The 22,250-nt window shown below is 42.0% G+C and overlaps 2 protein-coding genes across 5 annotated transcripts in view; one reads left to right on the top strand and one right to left on the bottom strand.

Annotated features, from left to right (window-relative positions):
- The first annotated feature begins 413 nt into the window (after window positions 1-413).
- iah1 (isoamyl acetate hydrolyzing esterase 1 (putative)) lies at window positions 414-18,805 on the top strand. Of its 2 annotated transcripts, none has more exons than XM_078213164.1 (6): window positions 414-575; window positions 7,471-7,523; window positions 13,670-13,818; window positions 14,892-15,053; window positions 16,290-16,411; window positions 17,335-18,805. In XM_078213164.1, exons 1-6 carry the CDS (start codon window positions 516-518, stop codon window positions 17,503-17,505), a joined length of 717 nt encoding a protein of 238 aa, XP_078069290.1. In that variant the 5' UTR covers window positions 414-515; the 3' UTR covers window positions 17,506-18,805. The 2 variants fall into 2 exon arrangements, with proteins under 2 accessions (XP_078069290.1, XP_078069291.1); XM_078213165.1 differs by having other exon boundaries at window positions 458-575; window positions 16,290-16,488.
- Window positions 18,806-19,411: 606 nt separating this feature from the next.
- The window catches only part of LOC144493741 (disintegrin and metalloproteinase domain-containing protein 17-like), a 70,344-nt gene continuing 67,505 nt past the window's right edge, over window positions 19,412-22,250 (bottom strand). For all 3 annotated transcript variants that reach the window (XM_078213161.1, XM_078213160.1, XM_078213162.1), the window contains one exon: window positions 19,412-20,350. In XM_078213161.1, the coding sequence (XP_078069287.1) occupies window positions 20,006-20,350 (345 nt within the window). In that variant the 3' untranslated portion in view covers window positions 19,412-20,005. The remainder of the gene's footprint in view (window positions 20,351-22,250) is intronic.

The following is a 22,250-nucleotide window of genomic DNA, read 5'->3' as shown; positions in this document are numbered from 1 at the left end:
TCTATAACTCGAATTCCTAGACTACAATAGATTCAGATATGAGACAAGTAAAAGTCTAATAGTAGAAAGTTTTGGGAATCATATGGCCAAAGTTGTGTGTTCATTCCAAGCATGTTACCCACTTTTCTGTCAGGTTCCAAATTTCTCCTTTATCCCGAAATATTTTTGAAAGAAAAACAATGGAAACAAACTTATGGAATCTTGTGTAAATAGTACACTATTCTGTACTGTTGTTCCCATTTAAGCAACTATCTTGTTTCAAATATATTTTAAAACTGAGGGATAACGCGCTGTTATGTGATGTAAACTTTCTCTACTTCAGAGTCTTATTGTTATAAGGTAGGTTAGAAATGAGTTGGTTTTATTTAAAATACTACAAATCAAAAGGAGAAGCAAACCCCCAGTCTGGGGGAGGAGAGGGTTTTGCTGCAGAATTGACTGGATGGGGGAACGCTCGGGTCCGGCCGCACAGCCGGGGGAAGGAGTGAGGCGGAGCACCGCCGGGTCCGGGGATCATGTCGGCCTGCGGTCTTCTGTGGCCCCGAGTCATCTTATTCGGAGACTCCATCACTCAGGTAAGAGAGACCCTGGCTTGCACCCGGGACCGAGGCCTCCACTTTCTCTGCCCTGTCACTGTGCCCCCGCCCCCGGGACAGGGCCATCCTGAGACTAAATCCGTTATTGCGCTCCCTCTCACTGAGCTTGTTATCTGCTGATTAAAGAGTTCTCTTGAATGTAGTTCAAGAATTTTGTGTCCTCGTTTGTGTCTTCTGTGCCTATTGTATCCCAATCGGGTAGCTGAAGTCCCTAATTCTTATTGCCCTATTATTTTTGCACTCAGAAATTTGCCCTTCTATCTCCTTTGCAGTGTTTGGAGGTCTAAAGTACACTCCATAGTGCAGTTGTCCCCTTTTTATTTCTGAGCTCAACCCACATGGCCTCATTTGATGCTTCATTTAGTATGTCATCCCTCCTCACAGCTGTAATTGATTGTTTAACCAATGATGCTACACCTACAACCTTTTCAGCCTCCTCTCTATCCTGCTTGAAGACCCTATATCAAGGGATGTTGAGCTGTCATTTTTGCCCTCTTTAAGCCAAGTTTCCAAGCAATGATGTGCTCCCATGTGTCTTATCTGTGCCCTCAGCTCATTGGCTTTGTTTGTTTTACACCTTGCATATCAATACCTTTTAACATTATCAAATTCCTGTGCTGTAAACCTTTTAACCTTTGTTTCTTCTGTCTTTCAGAATCACTCACTAATTTCTGTCTCCCGCTCCCTTCTTTTAATTAGACCTGTTTGAATTTGCCCTCGGGTTCTCATCCCCTGCCAATCTAGTTTAAAATCCCCCCAGCAACACTAGCAAATCTCTTTGCTGGGACATTCGTCACAGTTCTATTTAGGCTTGAAAAGATCCCGCATTCCCCAGAAACCTGAAGTCTTCTGCATCATCTCTCCAGCAATGCTTCCATCTGGTCTATTCTTCTATTATCATGCTCACTAGGACGTGGCTTTGTAAGTAATCTAGAGATTACCATCTTTTGAGGACCTGTTTGCTAATCTCTTTACCAATTCCATGAACTCTTGAACGTCTTTCTTTGAGTTTGATACTATCTAACTTTTTTAGTTACCTAAGTATTATCTGTGTATTGTGACATACCCCTTTAAATGTCTGCCACTGCATCTCTATTGACCTATCCCTTAATCTCATTTGCCAGTTCAATTCAGCTAATTCTGCTTTCATGTCCTCATAATTGCTCTTATTAAGTTTAAATATGAACCTTTGATTCATTCTTCTCTCCCTTGAACTGAATTTAAAATTCAGTCACATTATGGTTGCTGCTACCTAGAAGCACTTTCACAATTGGGTCATTCTATGAACTCCTCATCTAGGCTACCTTTTGCTCATCTGATCTTTCCAGTCTATATATATATATACATAGAATAAAATCCCCCATGATTATCACCATAGCTTTCTGACTAGGTCCCATTATTTCTTCTTTTATACTCTATCATACCCTGTGGTTAGTGTTAAGGGACCTGTATACCACTCCCACAAGTGACTTCTCGTCTTTATCATTTTTCATCTCTAAAAGCAGAGATGTCTTGCTGCATCTGTACAGGGCATTGGAGAGGCCACAGCTGGAATACTGTGTGCAGTATTGGTCCCCTTATTTGTGGAAGGATATATTGGCCTTGGAGGGAGTGCAGAGAAGGTTCACCAGGTTGATACCAGAGATGAGGGGTGTTGATTATGAGGAGAGACTGAGCAGATTGGGTTTGTACTTGTTGGAATTTAGAAGGCTGAGGGGGGGATCTTATAGAGGCATATAGATAATGAAGGGGCTGGATAGGGTAGAGGTGGAGAGATTCTTTCCACTTAGAAAGGAAGCTAGAACTAGAGGGCACGCCTCAAAATAAAGGGGGGTCAGTTTAGGACAGAGTTGAGGAGGAACTTCTTCTCTGAGGGTGGTGAATCTCTGGAATTCTCTGCCCACTGAGTGGTGGAGGGTACCTCGTTGAATATGTTTAAATCACGGATAGATGGATTCCTGATCGGTAAGGGAATTAGGGGTTATGGGGATCAGGCGGGTAAGTGGAACTGATCCACTTCAGATCAGCCATGATCTTATTGAATGGCGGGGCAGGCTCGAGGGGCTAGATGGCCCACTCCTGCTCCTATTTCTTATGTTCTCATGTTCTACCCAAACCATTTCTACATTCTGGTTCCCTGTACTTTGTCATCCCCCTCTATTGTACTAATACAACCATTAATTAACAACCATCCACTTCTTCCTAGCATCCTGTCTTTCTTAAATGTCATATACCCTTCAATACTCAGGTACCAGTCTTTGTCGTCCTGCAGCCATGCTCTTAATAGCTATCAAATTGTTTATTTATTTCTATTTATGCTATCAGTTCATGTGTTTTGTTTCAAATGCTACATGCGTTCAGATACAGAGCTTTTAATTGTGTCCTTTTATTATTTTTGTAACCTCTAGCCTTATCTGCTGATTTATTCATAGATTTGTACTCTATCTCTTCCTGTTGCAGTCTGTTTATCATTTCCTGTGTTAGTGTCTTTCTTTCTTGCCTTGTCTCTGTGGAATTCTTTACTGTAGAGGGAGATAGAGGCCGATAAGTATTTTCAAGGATGAGACAGACAGATTTTTAATCAGTAAGAGAATCAAGGGTTATGGAGATATGGTGGGAAAGTGGAGTTGAGGATTATCAATCATGATCTCATTGAATGGTGAAGTAGACTTGATGGGCTGAATGGCCTCCAGTACTGAAGGGATTCTATGATCAAGGTGGGAAAGTGAAGCTGAGGATTATCAGATCTGTCATAATCTCATTGAATGGTGGAGCAGACTTAATGGACTGAATGATCAACTTCTGCTCCTACATACTATGGCCCCTACTCTTGATTTACCACATCTTGTCCAATTTGATCCCTTGTCCCCACTATTTAGTTTAAAATCCTCTTTACTCCCCTAGTTATGTGGCCCAAGAACACTGGTCCCAACACAGTTCATATGTGGACTTCCCAATGGTACAGATCCCATTTTCCCCAATACTGGCAGCAGTGCCTCACAAACCCACTTCTACCACATCAGTCTTTGAGCCATGCATTCGTTTTTCTAATCTTATTTGCCCTATGCTAATTTGCACATGGCTTAGGTAATAATCCAGAGATCATTACCTTTGAGGTTCTCCTAAATTTGGTGCCGAGTTCCTCACACTGACTGACTATGCTGAACCTCTTTCCCAGTTCTACTTAAGTTGTTGCTATCTATCTGGACCACGGCAACTGGATGCTCCCTCTCCCACTCCAAGTTCCTCTCCAGCCCTTAACAGATGTTCCCAAAATCTGGCACTGGGGAGGCAACAGAGCCTGCTGGACTCTTGCTCTTTGCTGCAGAGGACAGTGTCAATCCCCCTCACTATACTTTCCCCGACTAACACTTCATTCCTTTCTGCTGCCCCATTTGAATAGCTTCCTATACCACAGTGCCATGGCCAGTCAGCTCATCCACTCTGCAGCCCTCACTCTCATGCAGAAATGCTAAAAGAACATCAAACCTGTCAGACAAATGGGACCTCTGGTCCCTTACCTACCTCACTTGCAGTCACAGCCTCCTGTACCTGACTACTGTCCTCTGTGAAGTCTGCCAAGGAAAATAAATATTCCCCAAGCACGAGGTCCTGAAAAAGCCACTAAATACTGCTTGCAGTTGTGCAGGCCCTTTTGGGCTCACATGTTTTACCTTCAAAAATGCAATTTCAAGCAGGATGAAGCTTGGAAAGCGAATAGGAGTTCACAAGAACATCTCATGAAAGGCCCAATGCAGGAGATCCCTGTTTGATCTTCCACAAAGCTAGTGGACAACATAGGAACAGGAGGAGTCCACTTAGATCCTTGAGCCTGTTCCACCATTCTACAAGATCAGAGCTGATACGCAAACTAACTCCATATAGCCACCTTTGCCCATATCCCTTTACACCTTTGCTTAAGAAAAACTATCAATCTCAATTTTAAAATTAACAATTGGGTCAAATCACCTTATAATTTTCAGGGACCATAACCTAGTTTGTGTAATCGCTCATAATTTGACCCCCAGTCCAGGTGTTATTCTGAAAAATCTGTGCTGCACTCTTTCCATTGCCACTATATCCTTCCTGAAGTGTGATGCCCAGAACTGTTCACTATTCCCGATGTGTTCTAACCAAGACTTTGTATAGATGAAGTATGACTTTTATCCACTTGTATTCATGTCCTCTAGATAGGCAGCTCCAACCACACCCATACACTCCATGACTTGATCCACAGATTGAAAATTAAAATTTTCCAGTGTGTTACTATGGTTACCCAGTACAGATGTGGAGATGCCGGCGTTGGACTGGGGTGAACACAGTAAGAGTTTTAACAACACCAGGTTAAAGTCCAACAGGTTTTGCTACCAAATGGTATTTGCTACCAAATAAACCTGTTGGACTTTAACCTGGTGTTGTTAAAACTCTTACTGTACCCAGTACAGGCCATGGTATATTCTTCTATTCCAATAATCTAGACCAACAATCTGAATGTAAGATGATAGTCATTGCTCTACATTTATAGCCATAAGATAGTGTACTATTTAACAAGTCAACCATTTCCTTATTGCCCATTATAGGGTAGTTCAGGGATGACTAAACCATGGATCACAAGCTGCCTGCAGTTCTTTGACACACACAGTGGCTCATTCCTTGTGTTGTGCAATCCATTAAATTGTGCATTGGACATGAACAGTGCTGTCATGTTTGTTTGTTCCAGTGCTGTCACAAGATTTCTTTCGTAGTTTCCCGCTGTTCTTAATTAGGGCTGCGTGACCCCCAGCACCATTTTTTACAGCTCCTTAACCGCCCCTTTCGCTGCTGACCTTCCAACTTTTGGCCTCTTAAGAAAGGGAGGAAACCATTTCATACAGGATTGTCAGAATCTACTATATTAGGATGCAGGTTCTCTGATTAAAATTTGTTGTTCAATAGATGGTTGCAACCTTTTCAGGTAAACTTTTTAACCTCTAGACTGACTTTCCACATTGGTGAAGCAGGGCTGACAAAGTCAGCTGAGCAGTGAGCATGTGCTAGCTCTGATGTGTGTGGGTGAAGCAGATTTTGTTTTTGCCGCAATCTGAATTGTGTGTGAAGGGAGCCCGGAAGATTAGAGAGGAAAATGCTGCAGGTTTCCTCTCAGAATGATGTGCAATAGTAATAAATATGTGCCTGGGTAAAGGTTGGCCGTGTCTTGCGGCTCTCAAATATCTGAAGATTATTGTATTCTAACATTCAGAAGGTTTAGCCACCACTGGCTTAGTGCGCAGCCAGTGTAATGAAAGGACAGGAAACCTGTGTGGCTCTTCTGAGTAAGAAGTTTAACAACACCAGGTTAAAGTCCAACAGGTTTATTTGTTAGCAAAAGCCACACAAGCTTTCAGAGCTGCAAGCCCCTTCTTCAGGTGAGTGGGAATTCTGTTCACAAACAAGTGCCAAGTTCCGCACACACGAGGACGGCCTCAACCGGGATATTGGGTTCATGGCACACTATTTGTAACCCCCACAGAGTTTCACTGGCTGTCTTGTCTGGAGACAATACACATCTTTTTAGCCTGTCTTGATGCTCTCTCCACTCACATTGTTTTGTTTCTTAAAGACTTGATTAGTTGTAAGTATTCGCATTCCAACCATTATTCATATAAATTGAGTTTGTGTCTTTATATGCTCTGTTTGTGAACAGAATTCCCACTCACCTGAAGAAGGGGCTTGCAGCTCCGAAAGCTTGTGTGGCTTTTGCTACCAAATAAACCTGTTGGACTTTAACCTGGTGTTGTTAAACTTCTTACTGTGTTTACCCCAGTCCAACGCCGGCATCTCCACATCATGGCTCTTCTGAGTCAGGCAGTCACTCTTGGCTGAACTGGACCAAAGCAGCAGCATTTGCTGCAGCAGGGACCCTGCCAACATAGCACTAAAGGAAGAGGCCAGGCTGCATGGTTAGGGGGCACATGCTGCTGTAGTGAACTCTGCTGCATTAGAGCAAGCAAGGGACCTGATCCTATCCCATGTAATAAATCCCAAGATACAATCAACCTTGGTTAGGCTGATGTGAACTTAATTTAGACTCTGCTAATCAATCCAGCACGAGAGGTTATGCTCGAGGCAATGTAAGGCCTCAGTGACTGCTGGCCCGGCTGCCTACAGAATGATATAATTATGCAGCCGCGTTTTTGATTCAACATTGTGATTCAACGTCAGTTGAAGAATAAGAACCAGAAACATTCGGTATACCGCCAAGATTTATTTAAGGTTGCTCAGTCTTGGAGAAAATCAGGAGGTTTAACTGCAAAGAACAGATGCTGCAACACTTTATTTTTCACTGGCCCAGTATTTCTCAGGACGTAGCTGAATTTTGTCAGTTATGTTATCAGCGTCAGTATACAGATAAAACTAGGCATCACAACAAAACACCTTTGCAACCCTTGCCCAAAATTAACAAGCTTTAAGTCCTGTTGAAACTCAGTGGAATAGCACATATTAACCATAATAACAAGAATAACAATGCACATTTATGTAGCACCCTTAATAAAATGTCCCAAAATGCTTCACAGGAGCGTTATAAGGCAAAGTTTGATACAAAGCCACTTAAGGCAATATTAGGGCAGATCACCAAAAGCTTGTACGTAGGCATAGATTTTAAGGAGAGTCAACGGATGGAATTCCAGAGCTTGCGGCCTAGGCAGCTGAAGGCATGGCCACCATTGGTGGAACAATTAAAATTGGGGATGCTTAAGAGGCCAGAATTAGAGGAGCATAGATATCATGAAGAGTTCTCTATGAAATGTACTGTGATGTGATGTGGAAAAGTTTTGGCAAAATCTAAATTATTTTGATGATCTAATTGTGCAACTGTGTTCTCATTGTTTCTTAGCGTTCCTTTGATCAAGGAGGCTGGGGTGCTGCAATCGCAAACAGACTTGTTCGGTAAGTTAATTGCCTGCTTAGCACAGAATGGAATTGTAGAATCTCTACAGTGGCGATTCGAGTCCGCACCGACTCTCCAAAGCGTATCTTACCCAAGCCCATTGCCCTCCTGCCCTATTCCTGTAACCCTGCACATTTACCATGGCCAATCCACCTGACCTGCACATCTTTGGAGTGTGGGAGGAAACTGGAGCACCCGGAGGAAACCCATGCAGACACGGGAAGAACATGCAAACTCCACACGCACACTGATCCGAGGCCGGAATTGAACCCGGGTCCCTGGCACTGTGAGGCAGCAGTACTATGATGTTATGTCTGCAAAGGAGCTATCTGTCTTAATTATTATAGTTATTTTGATAGTGGAAATATGATGCTGCAGTTCTACCTAACTGCAACTTTAAAGAAACAAAAGTAATAAAAAGGAAACAGTATTTTACTACAAATATTAGAACTCTCTCACTGTTGCACTGCTTCCACTTGAGAGGGCAGGTAGGGCCTCAATGTAATATCACATCTGAAAGACAGCACTCCCATCAGTACTGCACTGAAGCATCAGCCTAGACTTTGCACTCAAGTTTCTTGAATGGCCTTGAACTCACAACCTGCTGATTCTGAGGCAAAAGCGCTACCGCTGACTCAAGGCTGACACTGCCAAGACGACCTGCTTTGTTTTGATCAATGAGCAGAAGGAAGTGAACACAAGAACAAAAGAAATAGGAGCAGGAGGAGACCATATGGTCTGCTCTGCCATTCAGTACCATTATGGCTGTTCTTGGACTTCATTTTCCCACCCATTCATCTATCCCTTAATTCCCTGGAGACCAAAAGCTTGACTATCCCAACCTTAAATATATTAAACTAAATCCACAATCCTCAAGGGTAGAGAACTCCAAAGATACACAACCCTTTGTGAAGGGATTATTTTTATTATGTCAGTCCTAAATAATCAGCCCCTTATCACACGACTGTGTCCCCATGTTTTAAATTCCCCAACAATCAAAAACAATCTCTCAGCATCCACCCTATCAAGTCCCTTCAGAATTTTGTAGGTTTCAATGACACCCCTCATTCTTCTGAACTCCAGAGAATATAAACCCAAATTACTCAGCCTCTCGTATGACAATTCCCTCATCACATTGTTGAATACAATTTAGTGAACCTTCACTATTTCACCTCCAATGCAAGAATATCCTAACTTAAATGTGGAGTCCAAAACTGCATACAGTATTGAGGTTGTGGTCCCACCAAAATCCTGTACAACTGCAGCAAGGCCTCTCTATTCTTGTACTCCAATCCCTTTGCATTAAGGGGCAATTTGCTATTTGCCTTTCTAATTGCTTGCTGCACCTGCATGCTAGCTTTCTGCATTACTACTATGAACACACTCGAGTCTCTTTGAACATCAACACTTGCAAGTTTCAAACTTTTAAAAAAATAGTCTGGTGTAATATTTCCAACTTCTCATGTAATGGGACCGTTCCTAATCTAAGGAGTTTTGGAAAATCATAGCTAACACATCCACCATAGTTGTAGAAATCTTAGAACCCTACAGTATAGGCCATTAGGTCTGCGGTACTTGTCGGATTTTAGTCCCTTAAGTTTCTCCAATACTTTTACCTGCTGATATTAATTTCCTCACTTTTAGTTCCTTGGTTATCTTCTACTTTTGGAATTAAACTGCGTCTTACAGTAAAGACAGACACAAAATATCTGTTCAATGCCTCTGCCATTTCCTCATTCCCTGTGATAATTTCTCCTCTGCTTCTAAGGGACCATTAGTTCCTTAGTTCCTCTCTTCCTTATATACTTATAAAACCTCTTATAATTTGCTTTTATATTTAGAACCATAGAAAATTACAGCTCAGAAACAGGCCTTTTGGCCCTTCTTGTCTGTGCCGAACCATTTTTTGCCTAGTCCCACTGACCTGCACTTGGACCATATCCCTCCACACCCCTCTCATCCATGAACCCGTCCAAGTTTTTCTTAAATGTTAAATGTTAAAAGTGTTAAAAGTTAAAAGCATTTACCACTTTATCCGGCAGCTCATTCCACACTCCCACCACTCTCTGCGTGAAGAAGCCCCCCCTAATATTCCCTTTAAACTTTTCTCCTTTCACCCTTAACCCATGCCCTCTGGTTTTTTTCTCCCCTAGCCTCAGTGGAAAAAGCCTGCTTGCATTCACTCTATCTATACCCATCAAAATCTTGTACACCTCTATCAAATCTCCCCTCATTCTCCTACACTCCAGGGAATAAAGTCCCAACCTATTCAATCTCTCTCTGTAACTCAGCTTCTCAAGTCCCGGCAACATCCTTGTGAACCTTCTCTGCGCTCTTTCAACCTTATTTACATCCTTCCTGTAACAAGGTGACCAAAACTGTACACAATACTCTAAATTCAACCTCACCACTGCCTTATATAATCTTACCATAACACTCCAACTTTTATACTCGATACTCCGATTTATAAAGGCCAATGTACCAAAGGCACTCTTTACGACCCTATCCACCTGTGACGTCACTTTTAGGGAATTCTGTACCTGTATTCCCAGATCCCTCTGTTCAACTGCACTCTTCAGAGTCCTACCATTTACCCTGTACGTTCTTCTTTGGTTTGTCCTTCCAAAGTGCAATATCTCACACTTGTCTGCGTTAAATTCCATTTGCCATTTTTCAGCCCATTTTTCTAGCTGGTCCAAATCCCTCTGCAAGCTTTGAAAACCTTCCTCACTGTCCACTACACCTCCAATCTTTGTATCATCAGCAAACTTGCTGATCCAATTTACCACATTATCATCCAGATCATTGATATAGATGACAAACAACAATGGACCCAACACCGATCCGTGCGGCACACCACTAGTCACAGGCCTCCACTCAGAGAAGCAATCCTCCACAACCACTTTCTGGCTTCTTCCATTGAGCCAGTGTCTAATCCAATTTACTACCTCCCCATGTATACCCAGCGACTGAACCTTCCTAACTAACCTCCCATGAGGGTCCTTGTCAAAGGCCTTGCTGAAATCCAGGTAGACAACATCCACCGCCTTCCCTTCATCCACTTTCCTGGTAACCTCCTCGAAAAACTCTTAATAGATTGGTCAAACATGACCTACCACGCACAAAGCCATGTTGACTCTCCCTAATAAGTCCCTGTCTATCCAAATATTTGTAGATCCTATCCCATATCACACCTTCCAATAACTTGCCCACCACCGACGTCAAACTTACTGGCCGATAATTTCCCGGATTTCTTGCTAGTTTACTCTCAATTCTGCCTTTTCCCTTTATATCATTTTTGGTGGCCCTTTGCTGTTTTCTAAAACATTCCCAATCCTTAGAATTACTATGGTTTTTTGCAACATTGTAAGTCTCTTATTTTAATCTAATACTGTCCTTAACTTCCCGAGTGAGGGATTATTGTTTCTTAATTGGTTTTTGTTTGAATTTTGATTTATTTCTTTAAATGTTCCCCATTGTTCATTACCTCTATACTTTTAGACGAGTTACACAATTGACCCAGTTCTCCCCTCATTTTTGTAATTTACTTTGTTTATTCTTGATTGTAATTGGAGCATGACACTTTTAAACTTAACGTGAAATTCAATGATATTATGAAGACTATTTCCCAGTGGATCTTTTACTATGAGATTACTAATTAACCCTACTTCATTACACAATACTTAATCTAAAACTAAATAGAATGGAGTTAACAGCTGGGGCAGAAAGAACTGATGAAGAGAAAATTCATCTCTATGTTTTTGAAAACAGGGAGGGATGATAAAGTGGAAGGAGTTTCAAAGGGGAGGAGTATAATTGCAGAAATAGTACCAATCAGTGCTGGAGCAAAGACAGGACATAGAACATAGAAAAACTACAGCACAATACAGGCCCTTCAGCCCACAAAGTTGTGCCGAACATGTCCCTAACTTAGCGATTACTAGGCTTACCTATAACCCTCTATAGATTCATAGAAACCCTACAGTGTAGAAAGAGGCCGTTCGGCCCATCGAGTCTGCACCGATCACAATCCCACCCAGGCCCTACCTCCATATCCCTACATATATACCCACTAACACACGCATCTCAGGACACTAAGGGGCAATTTTAGCATGGCCAATCAACCTAACCCGCACATCTTTGGACTGTGGGAGGAAACCGGAGCCCCCGGAGAAAACCCATGCAGACACGAGGAGAATGTGCAAACTCCACACAGGCAGTGACCCAAGCCGGGAATCGAACCCAGGTCCCTGGAGCTGTGAAGCAGCAGTGCTAACCACTGTGCTACCGTGCCGCCTATCTTACTAAGTTCCATGTACTTATCTAAAAGTCTCTTAAAAGACCCGATCGAATCCGCCTCCACCACCGTTGCTGGCAGCCCATTCCACGCACCCACCACCCTCTGAGTGAAAAACTTACCCCTGACATCTCCTCTGTACCTACCCCCCAGCACCTTAAACCTGTGTCCTCTTGTGGCAACCATTTCAGCCCTGGGAAAAAGCCTCTGACTATCCACTCGATCAATACCCCTCAACATCTTATACACCTCTATCAGGTCACCCCTCATCCTTCATCTCTCCAAGGAGAAAAGGCCGAGCTCACTCAACCTATCCTCATAAGGCATGCTCCTCAACCCAGGCAACATCCTTGTAAATCTCCTCTGCACCCTTTCTATGGCTTCCACATCCTTCCTGTAATGAGGCGACCAGAACTGAGCACAGTACTCCAAGTGTGGTCTGACCAGGGTCTTATATAGCTGCAACATTATCTCACGACTCCTAAACTCAATTCCTCGATTGATGAAGGCCAGTACACCATACGCCTTCTTAACCACAGCCTCAACCTGCACAGCTGCTTTGAGCGTCCTATGAACTCAGACCCCAAGATCCTTCTGATCTTCCACTCTGCCAAGAGTCCTAGCATTAATATTATATTCCGCCATCCTATTTGACCTGCCAAAATGAACCACCTCACACTTATCTGGGTTGAACTCCACCTGCCACTTCTCCACCCAGTCTTGCATCCTATCAATGTCTCGCTGCAACTTCTGACATCCCTCCACACTATTCACAACACCTCCAACCTTTGTGTCATCAGCAAACTTACCAACCCATCCCTTCACTTCCTCATCCAGGTCATTTGTAAAAATCACAAAGAGTAAGGGTCCCAGAACAAACCCCTGGGGCACTCCACTGGTGACCAACCTCCATGCAGAATATGACCCATCTATAACCACTCTTTGCCTTCTGTGGGCAAGCCAGTTCTGGATCCACAAAGCAATGTCCCCTTGGATCCCATGCCCCCTCACTTTCTCAATAAGCCTTGCATGGGGCACCTTATCAAATGCCTTGCTGAAGTCCATATATAATACATCTACTGCTCTTCCTTCATCAATGTGTTTAGTCACATCATAGAAACCCTACAGTACAGAAAGAGGCCATTCGGCCCATCGAGTCTGCACCGACCACAATTCCACCCAGGCGCTACCCCCATTACCCTACATATTTTACCCGCTAATCCCTCTAATTTACGCATCTCAGGACACAAAGGGGCAATTTTAGCATGGCCAATCAACCTAACCCACACATCTTTGGACTGTGGGAGGAAACCGGAGCACCCGGAGGAAACCCACGCAGACACGAGGAGAATGTGCAAACTCTACACAGGCAGTGACCCAAGCCGGGAATCAAACCCAGGTCCCTGGAGCTGTGAAGCAGCAGTGCTAACCACTGTGCTACCGTGCCGCCCATATGGAGAATATTCAGTATCAAAGCAGTGAAGGATGCAAGTATATGGGGTTATAGAGCTGAAGGAAGTCAACAAAGGATGAAACTTGGCCTTAGAGGCACTTGAGGATGAGGATCTTGAAATTGATTTGTAAGGGAACAGTGGATCTGAGCAAAGATAAAGGCCACAGAAACAAGACTGGACGTTCTAAGTTGAATTGCAGTTTGTCAAAGTTGCAGGAGAGCATTAGAGCAGTCTGATCACAAGATAATAAAGGTGTGATTGCAAGTTGCTCCCAGAAAAATTGTACAGTTTTGAAGCAAGAGTATATAATCATTGCATTCTGGACTTGTCGCCTTGTGTATGACACAATTTCTGTTCTTTATTTAGCACACAAAATTGAAATTTCTTTTTGTAGAAAGTGTGACGTGCTGAACCGTGGTTTATCAGGGTACAACTCAAAATGGGCCCTGAGTGTTCTGCCAAAGATTATTACTCAGCCTGCTAACCAAGGGACCATTGCTGCTGTTACGGTCTTTTTTGGAGCAAATGACTCTGCTTTGAAAGGTAAGCATTGCACACAGTACCTCTACTTCCAGATCTCTTTAAGCAAGTGTTTGCCTACTAGAAGTATTCCATTTACTGAGCTGGCCAGGAACACCTCCAAGAGACAGTGGTGTTACTTTATAGTCACAACCATATTGTCCTCACTTGACTTCCACCTTTATTCAATCATTCCTGCTGGAAATTAGCAGTGATCAGAAGTGAAAACCTTGGATTTTCTTTTCCTTTCTATAACATGAAGATGCTAGGGTTCAGTTGTAAAATTCCCTTCCACATTGTGGCTGGAAACAGTTTTCCCAGCACAAACCAGGAGTTGGATCCTACATCAGCCAACCACTGGAAAAACCCAAGACAGTGAAGGATGCTGGCTTTTTAAAGTATGTGCAATTGTAAATAGTTGGCTTTCCCCACCTTAACCCCATAAACTGAGCATTAATACTCGTAAACTTAAGAAATGATGAGCAATGTAGACTTTTCACTGCTTTAAATAGTATAATGAGGAACCCATCTACATAGTAATAATTAGTAATAGTTCCAAAGAGTCATAATGGATTTGAAACGTTAACTCTTTCTTTCCACAGAAACTGCCAGACCTGCTCAGTTTATCCAGCACTTTGCTTTTATTTCAGATCTTCAGCATCTGCTGTATTTTGTTTTTATTTCCTTAGTAATAATTGTTGTCCAGGGGATTGAAGACTGTTGACTGGTTGCAAAAATATTGTTGTATATCTAGGAACAGATGACCAATGGGAACTGAAAGCACAAGGACAATTGATTTAAAAAGTGAATTTTTAAAACCAAATCTGTTTGATTCCCAAAATCCAGATTAGAAAATTATGGCAATTTATCAAATTTTTAGATCTTTTTGAAAAAACATTCACATCGGAAGAGACTGCTTGTGTTCATGAAGTTGTATCAAAGTGAATTTGAAATTTTGTTTTTACTGAAAACTGCAATAATGACTTTAATTGCTTCAGAGTGGTTTTGAGAGAGCTTCATTGTGTGGCATGCACTCTGTTGGCTTATCATTTACTACACCACAGTATGTAATTTGTCCTTTTTTGTTTTGTGATTAGATGTGAACCCAGTGCAGCACATACCTCTCACTGAGTATGCTGAAAATCTGAAACGTACAGTCCAGTACTTGAGATCCATAGGCGTTTGTGAAGAAAAGGTGATCATGATAACACCACCTCCACTGGATGAGTCAGCTTGGGAAAAGGAGTGCATTGTCAAGGGTAATAGAAACACTTAATACACACTCTTGAAAAAAAACCTCCAGTTAATAAATTGAGTCATTAGAATCGGTAATGACTTAAACTCAGTGGATGGAGAGGAAAGCTCAGGGAGCCCAGCAAAGTTCCCTAGGGTTGTGGGAGTGTCCCGCTGGGGGGTGGTGGAGCAGTCTGGATCTCTACTATGGTTACCCAGAAATTAGAAAATGTTAGAATATAGAAACCCTACAGTACAGAAAGAGGCCATTCGGCCCATCGAGTCTGCACCGACCACAATCCCACCCAGGCCCTACCCCCATATATTTTACCCACTAATCCATCTAATCTATGCATCCCAGGACACTAAGGGGCAATTTAGCATAGCCAATCAACCTAACCCGCACATCTTTGGATATCAAAGCATCTTCTGAGTAACGGTTGGTGTAACACAGTCATTTGAAGTTTGCAATTTAAAATCACATATTCGATGGTTCACAGTACAGCACAATTGTCCTGTTCAAAATCTTTGCCATTTTCTTGTTTGACTTGTGTAGGGCTGTCCGACTCCACCTGTTTCAGCTCTTCTGCTGTTGAAACATACATTGATCCCTTTGTTACCTGCAGACGCAACTATTCCAACACTCGTGCCTGGTGCCCCACATTCCACCCTCTGGAAATTGAGGTCTTCCAAAACTGTGCTGTTCTCGGATTACCATTGTGCTGCCTGACCTATATTTCCCGGTCTGGACTTTACAATTCTCACCCTTATTTTCAAATCCCTATCTCTGTAATCTCCTCCAGCACCACAACCCTTCAAAATATCTGTGCTGTTCTAATTCTGGCCTCTTATGCATTCCCAATTACAATTGCTCCACCATGGGTGGCTGTTCCTTCAAGTGCCTGGACCCCAAGCACTGGAATTCTCTCCCTCAAAACACTTCTTAAAATCTATCTCACTAATCAAACATTTGGTCATGTGACCTAATATCTCCTAATGTGGCTGTGTCATACTTTCAATGCTCCTGTTGTGAAATTATGATCATTAATTAATCCTGTCTTTTTACACATTACCAAATCTAAAATAGCCTGTTAACTGGTTGGTTCCCCAATGCATAATTCCAAGAAACTGTCCCAAATAGACTCTGAACTTGTTTTTAAGATGTGGGGTGGAATTTTGCTAAATGATGGCAGTGTCAGCAGCTGACTGAAAACCAGATATGTGCTCGATTTATGGTACTTACTACTGTGCGTTCTTTTTAGATTGTATATTGAACAGATACAATTCTGTAACCAAGCAGTATGCTGAGGCCTGTGTCAACGTAGCAACAGAATGTGGGACTGACGTGCTTGATCTCTGGACCTTGATGCAAATGGAGAATCAGGCAAGGAAAGAGAACATACTAATAAAGGTGGAAAGGAGTGACAGATGATAATGCCCTTGTGTGATCCTTCATGCAGCGTATGTGAATGTCCTGGCAAGGCCAGCTTTTGTTGCCCATCCCTAATTGTTCAAAGATTGTTATGAGTCATCTTGAATCATAGCAGTCCATGTGGTGTAAATACACCCAGAGTGTTGTTAGGAATTACCCAAGAGTTTGACCCAGCAACTTGTAAAAAGAAACAGAATTAATGTTTCAGGTCAATGACCTTTTACCAGAACTGGGATAAGTTAAATGAATTGGGTTAGTAGTGGAAGGCTAAAGGAAATGGTACTGGAACAAAAAGAAACAAAATTTGTATCAAGTGGTAGTGAAAAACTGATTAATGAAGAGCTGCCTTCTGAAAGCAAAATCAAAGCAAAACCAAACCTGCAAAGAGGGCATAGATCGTGGTCTGAAATTGTTGTGTGGACCAGCACGGTTGAAGCCAGTAGTATATGTAGATAGGGCAGCACGATAGCACAGTGGTTAGCACTGCTGCCTCACAGCGCCAGGAATCCAGGTTCAATTCCCGGCTTGGGTTACTATCTGTGTAGAGTCTGCACGTTCTTCCCGTGTCTGCGTGGGTTTCCTCCCACAGTTCAAAAGACGTGCTGGTTGGCTATGCTAAATTGTCTCAGTGTACCTGAACAGGCACTGGAGTGTGGCGACTAGGGGATTTTCACAGTAACTTCATTGCAGAGTTAACATGACACTAATAAATAAACTTTAAAAGGTCTCTGTCTATGCACTGCTTTCTTGTCACAATGCTACCAATAAGATTACCTCCATTCAACTGTGTTTCAATGACTGCTGTGGATAAATAATTATATATCTAGCACTTATTTCAACTCAATTTAAAGCTTTATTTCTTTAATACGATATAGGACTTTTCCTCCTACCTTTCGGATGGACTGCATTTATCAGAGAAAGGAAATATGTTTCTGGAAACCCATTTGTGGCCCCTGCTGGAAAAGAAAATGGAAAGATTGCCAATGATCCTGCCTCACTGGAGTGACATAGATCATCTGAACCCCGAAGCCAGCCTACTAGTGTAATTGGACCACAGGTTCAACACATTGAGCATGTACAGGATTCATGTTCTATTGAACTTGAGGCTAAAGAAGTTATGAAAAGTGACAGCAAATGCACACAGCATGACTTTTTAGTTTACGTAAGAATCATTGCAAGCCATGTGATACCAGGTGCTAGATTTTAACCTTGTCACAAGATTTGTTTAGAGAGAGATGAGGTGACAGAAGGTGGTAGGAAGGTGAAATAATTTCTTTAACTGGAATAGCTGACTTGTTGCTTTAAAGTGACCATTCGGATGCTGATAGTTAAAGCAACAGCCTCATTGTCAGAGAGAGGAACTCTTCCAGAAGAGTTCAAGAAAACAAGCAGGTACATTTAGTTGTGCAGCTAAACAAGTCAGCATTAAACAACTGGCTCACTCTTGAGCAGTCTTGCTGAGTAAGTCGTTATGGCACAGAAGGAGCCCATTCTGCCCGTCAAGCAATTTACTGTCCTATTGCCCCACTTTTGAAATTATTGATTATCACTTCCCAGTATAGCTGTCATACTGAGCAGAATTCATTTATAAGATGGGCTACAATCAGGTATCATTTACTGTCAGAAATATCGCTCTCGATATTGTTCAATTTAGACAGTTAAAGTCAATTAACAATGAGAAAATGAAAACAATGTTTCAGTGCTGATACCTTTCTCACTAAACTGTCTTATTCAATAGGCAGAGACACAGCTTAACCTTCTAAAAGTTATTCTTTAGGTGAATACTTTGAGATTCGCTAAATACTGCGCAGCTTATTCTCAATAATGAGAGAAGAGTCACTGCACTAGAGAGGGTGCAGATGAGACTCACCGGGATTGGAGCGTTTCAGCTGAGAGAGAGTTATGTGGGGTTGTTTTCCTTAGAGCAGATAAGGTGGAGAGGGGACCTTATTGAGATGTACAAAATTATGACAGACATAGATAAGGGGTCAGTCAATAAGCAAGGGCAGGAAATCTAGAGAAACTCTGAGGAAAAACTTTTTCATCCAGAGGGTGATGTTAATCTTCCTGAAAGGGTGGTAGAGGTGGGAACGGGAACCACATTTAAGAAGCTTTTAGATGAGCACTTGAAACACCATAAAATGCAGGGCTATGGACCAAGTGCTGGGAATGGGATTATAATAGATAAGTGCTTGATGGCCAGCGAAGACATGATGGGCCAAAGGGCCTTGTTTTGTGCTGTAAAATTCTATGACTGAGAGACATGAAGATTATAATTGAGATCTGTAATGTGTAAAAGCTTCAAAATAAACATGTTAATTCAACAATTTGAAAATAATCTATAGCAACCAATGTTGTTCGAGTCTCATTGCTTGGCAACTTTCTCAAAAAACTCAACTGCTTCCCCAACTTCCTGCTGCCAGTATCCTTATCTGTTGTCTTATTCTTCTCACCATTCAGATGCACAAAAAAAATCTTTCCCATGTAGGATGTTTGAGATATGAGACAACACTTGAAGAATGCGGTGGCTGATATCTACTTGAAATCCCAGCCTACATCCAGAAAATTATAAATGTCAAAGGCTGTAACAATTGGAGCAGGAACCACAACCACTGGAGTGGTCACATTCAGACTCTGCGCTAAGAGAAAAGTAAAATACTGTGGATGCTGCCAAACCTGTGGAGCATTTTCAGCTATTATTTCAGACTCTGGCATCAAAAGCATGACTAATCAAGTATAGGTCTGATCGGTGAAAATCATTTCAATCTCCGCTCCCAGCCCTTTTCAGAACTGCGCTTAATATATCACTAATATAGTAATATCGGCATTTCTTGCATTGCAATGGAGTTTGCATAATGATCATTGTTCTCAATATTTTATTTCAACATTTACATAACCTATTTAAAGTTCCTTCCCACTATTTGAAATTCCTTGGTAAAAGAGACAAAGCAATTAAAAATCCAAACTCTTTATTAAAGTACAATGCTATCATAACAGTTTCCCACAGGTTTTATATTCACAAAAGCCTTTAATCATTACAAAAATTGCAGCATTAATCTGCCCACACTGCTCGCAAGTACTGATACAGAAAAAAAAATGCTGAATGTTAATGGTGTGATAGGGCAGCAATTCATGTATCAGTCCTTTCAAACAGCGTCACAGTTTTTTGAAAAAAATCTTGAAATAAAAGACAATGTACTTGCATTGGATGCAAGACTTGATGACTATGTACAAGAACGCAGTGTAAAAAGTACCAATGATAAATTATTCAGTGACAGCTGAATTTGGCTATTTGTGATAAGTCATGATTGGTCCAAATTAATTAAAAAAGGGCCGTGTTTCAAATCCGATTGTACGCTTCAGGGCCAGTTATAGGAGTTTCAAGCCAGCAATCAAATTATCAGGTTTTAAAAAAAGACTGCACATACCAGGAAGTAGACAATGTCAAATTTACATATAAATGGATTTAACTTGTAACAAAAATCAGAGAAAGCACATGATAAATAATTCAGCTTTTTTAAAAAACGACTACTTTGACCGAGGAGCTCAGCACTCCGTCTCCTTACTGTCAATCCGGGCTTGTCGCTGCAGTTTGAATGGCTTGTCACTCCTGTTGACCGTGTGCCCTGTTAAATCTTCAAAGGATTTTGCTGTCTGGCTACTATTTGGAAAAGGATCCTCATCTAACCCACTCTCACCAATTAGAGAGTCAGCGCTAGGATCTTCCTGTATAGTGTCCATTCGATGATGGTCAGTTTTTGTTGGCACTACCATTGTTGGGACAGTCACTGGTGGTGGTGGTGGCAGTGGTTGAAAACGGTTTGCAGACTGAGGAAGTGACTTCACTATTCGAACAGAAGCAGACTCTAGGCTACTAAACATCTCAGGGTTCTGCAGTTAAAAAAGTAAAAAAAATACATATCATAATTGTTCGCAGTAATTTGAGAATAGAGATGCTTCCGGACTTGTGCGTCTTTCTGGCAAAAACGTCACAATCATCTTAAGAACAGACGTTCACTAAATGAGTTTACGCTAACTATATAACTTCATTATTCATTCATGGAATATTGCCATTGCTGTCTAGGCAAACATTTCTTGCCCTAGAGGTGGTGATAAGAGCCTTCTTTACAACTGAATAGTTTGCTAGACCCAATTTAGAAGGCAGTTAACAGGCAACCACATTACTGAGAGTTTGGAGTCACATGTCGTTGGATAAAGACAGCAGATTTTCTTCCCTACTGAACACTTTTAAAACAATCCGGTAGCTAACATGGTCACTGTTAATGATACAAGATTTATTATTCCATATTTATTAAAGTAACTGAATTTATACTTCCCAGCTGCTGTGGTGGGAGTGGAACACATGTCCCTGGATACTAATCCAGTAACAAATCAGAAAACTGCCTTTGAGGTGTTTGCTTCACAACTTATGGATACACAGATTTTAGTATCACAGTTGCTTTAGACTTGAATGTCACAATTAGGCCAAGAACCCTACAGTTCTACATAATTTTGAGTCCAACAATATTGGCAGCATCTCCATGCTGAACTGGGGGCATTTCAAATAACACTTTCAAAATAATCCTTCTAAATGGCAACATACTCAATTTATAATGGATAACTTGATAAATGCTGATCCATTCGGTAAGTGACGGAACCCAAGTAATGCTCAAGTAACTAAATGAAGTGCGGATGCATGCTCAACATTAGAAAATGGGTCTCGGTGGATGGGTTTATTTGGTTTTCGCTTAATAGCAGAAAACTGCATATTATACTGACACATCAGAAGGTTCATCCTTAGCCCAGGCTGTTAATATGGTTGTTTCTACCATTTGAAGTCAAAATAGACCACACAGCTATGTTTTATTTTTAATTTAAATGTAAACAAATAAAATTTCAGTTCAGCCTTCAACACCATTATTCCTACAAAACTCATCTCCAAACTCCGTGGCCTGGACCTCGGCTCCTCCCTCTGTGACCGGATCCTGAAATTCCTAACCCACAGAGTGCAATCAGGATAGGCAACACCACCTCCTCCACGATCATCCTCAACACTGGTGCCCCGCAAGGCTATGTCCTCAGCACCTTACTATACTCCTTATGCACCTATGACTGGCCAAATTCCCCTCCAAACTTTCAAATTTGCTAATGACACCACCGTAGTGGGTAGAATCTCAAACAATGACGAGACAGAGTACAGGAATGACAGAGAATCTGGTGAACTGGTGCGGTGACAATAATCTCTCCCTCAATGTCAACAAAGCGAAGGAGATTGTCATCGACTTCAGGAAGCATAGTGGAGGACATGCCCCTGTCTACATCAATGGGGACGAAGTAGAAATCCAAGAGCTTCAAATTTTTAGGTGTCCAGATCACCAACACCTGCCCTGGTCCCCCCATGCCGACGCTATTGTTAAGAAAGCCCACCAACGCCTCTATTTTCTCAGAAGACTAAGGAAATTTGGTATGGCCACTACGACTCTCACCAACTTTTACAGATGCACCATAGAAAGCATTCTTTCTGGCTGTATCACAGCTTGATATGGCTCTTGCTCTGTCCAAGAGCACAAGAAACTACAAAGGATCATGAATGAAGCCCAGTCCATCACTCAAACCAGCCTCCTACCCATTGACTCTGTCTATACTTGCCACTGCCTCGGAAAAGCAGCCAGCGTAATTAAGGACCTCACACATCCCGGACATACCACCTTCTACCTGGAAAAAGGATACAAAAGTCTGAGGTCACGTACCAACCAACTCCAGAACAACTTCTTCCCTGCTGCTGTCAGAC

This window comes from Mustelus asterias, chromosome 5 (genome assembly GCF_964213995.1).
Source record: "Mustelus asterias chromosome 5, sMusAst1.hap1.1, whole genome shotgun sequence".
Taxonomy (NCBI): Eukaryota; Metazoa; Chordata; class Chondrichthyes; order Carcharhiniformes; family Triakidae; genus Mustelus; species Mustelus asterias.
The sequence above is the reverse complement of the archived record's forward strand: the minus strand, read 5'-3'. Positions and strand labels throughout refer to the sequence as shown.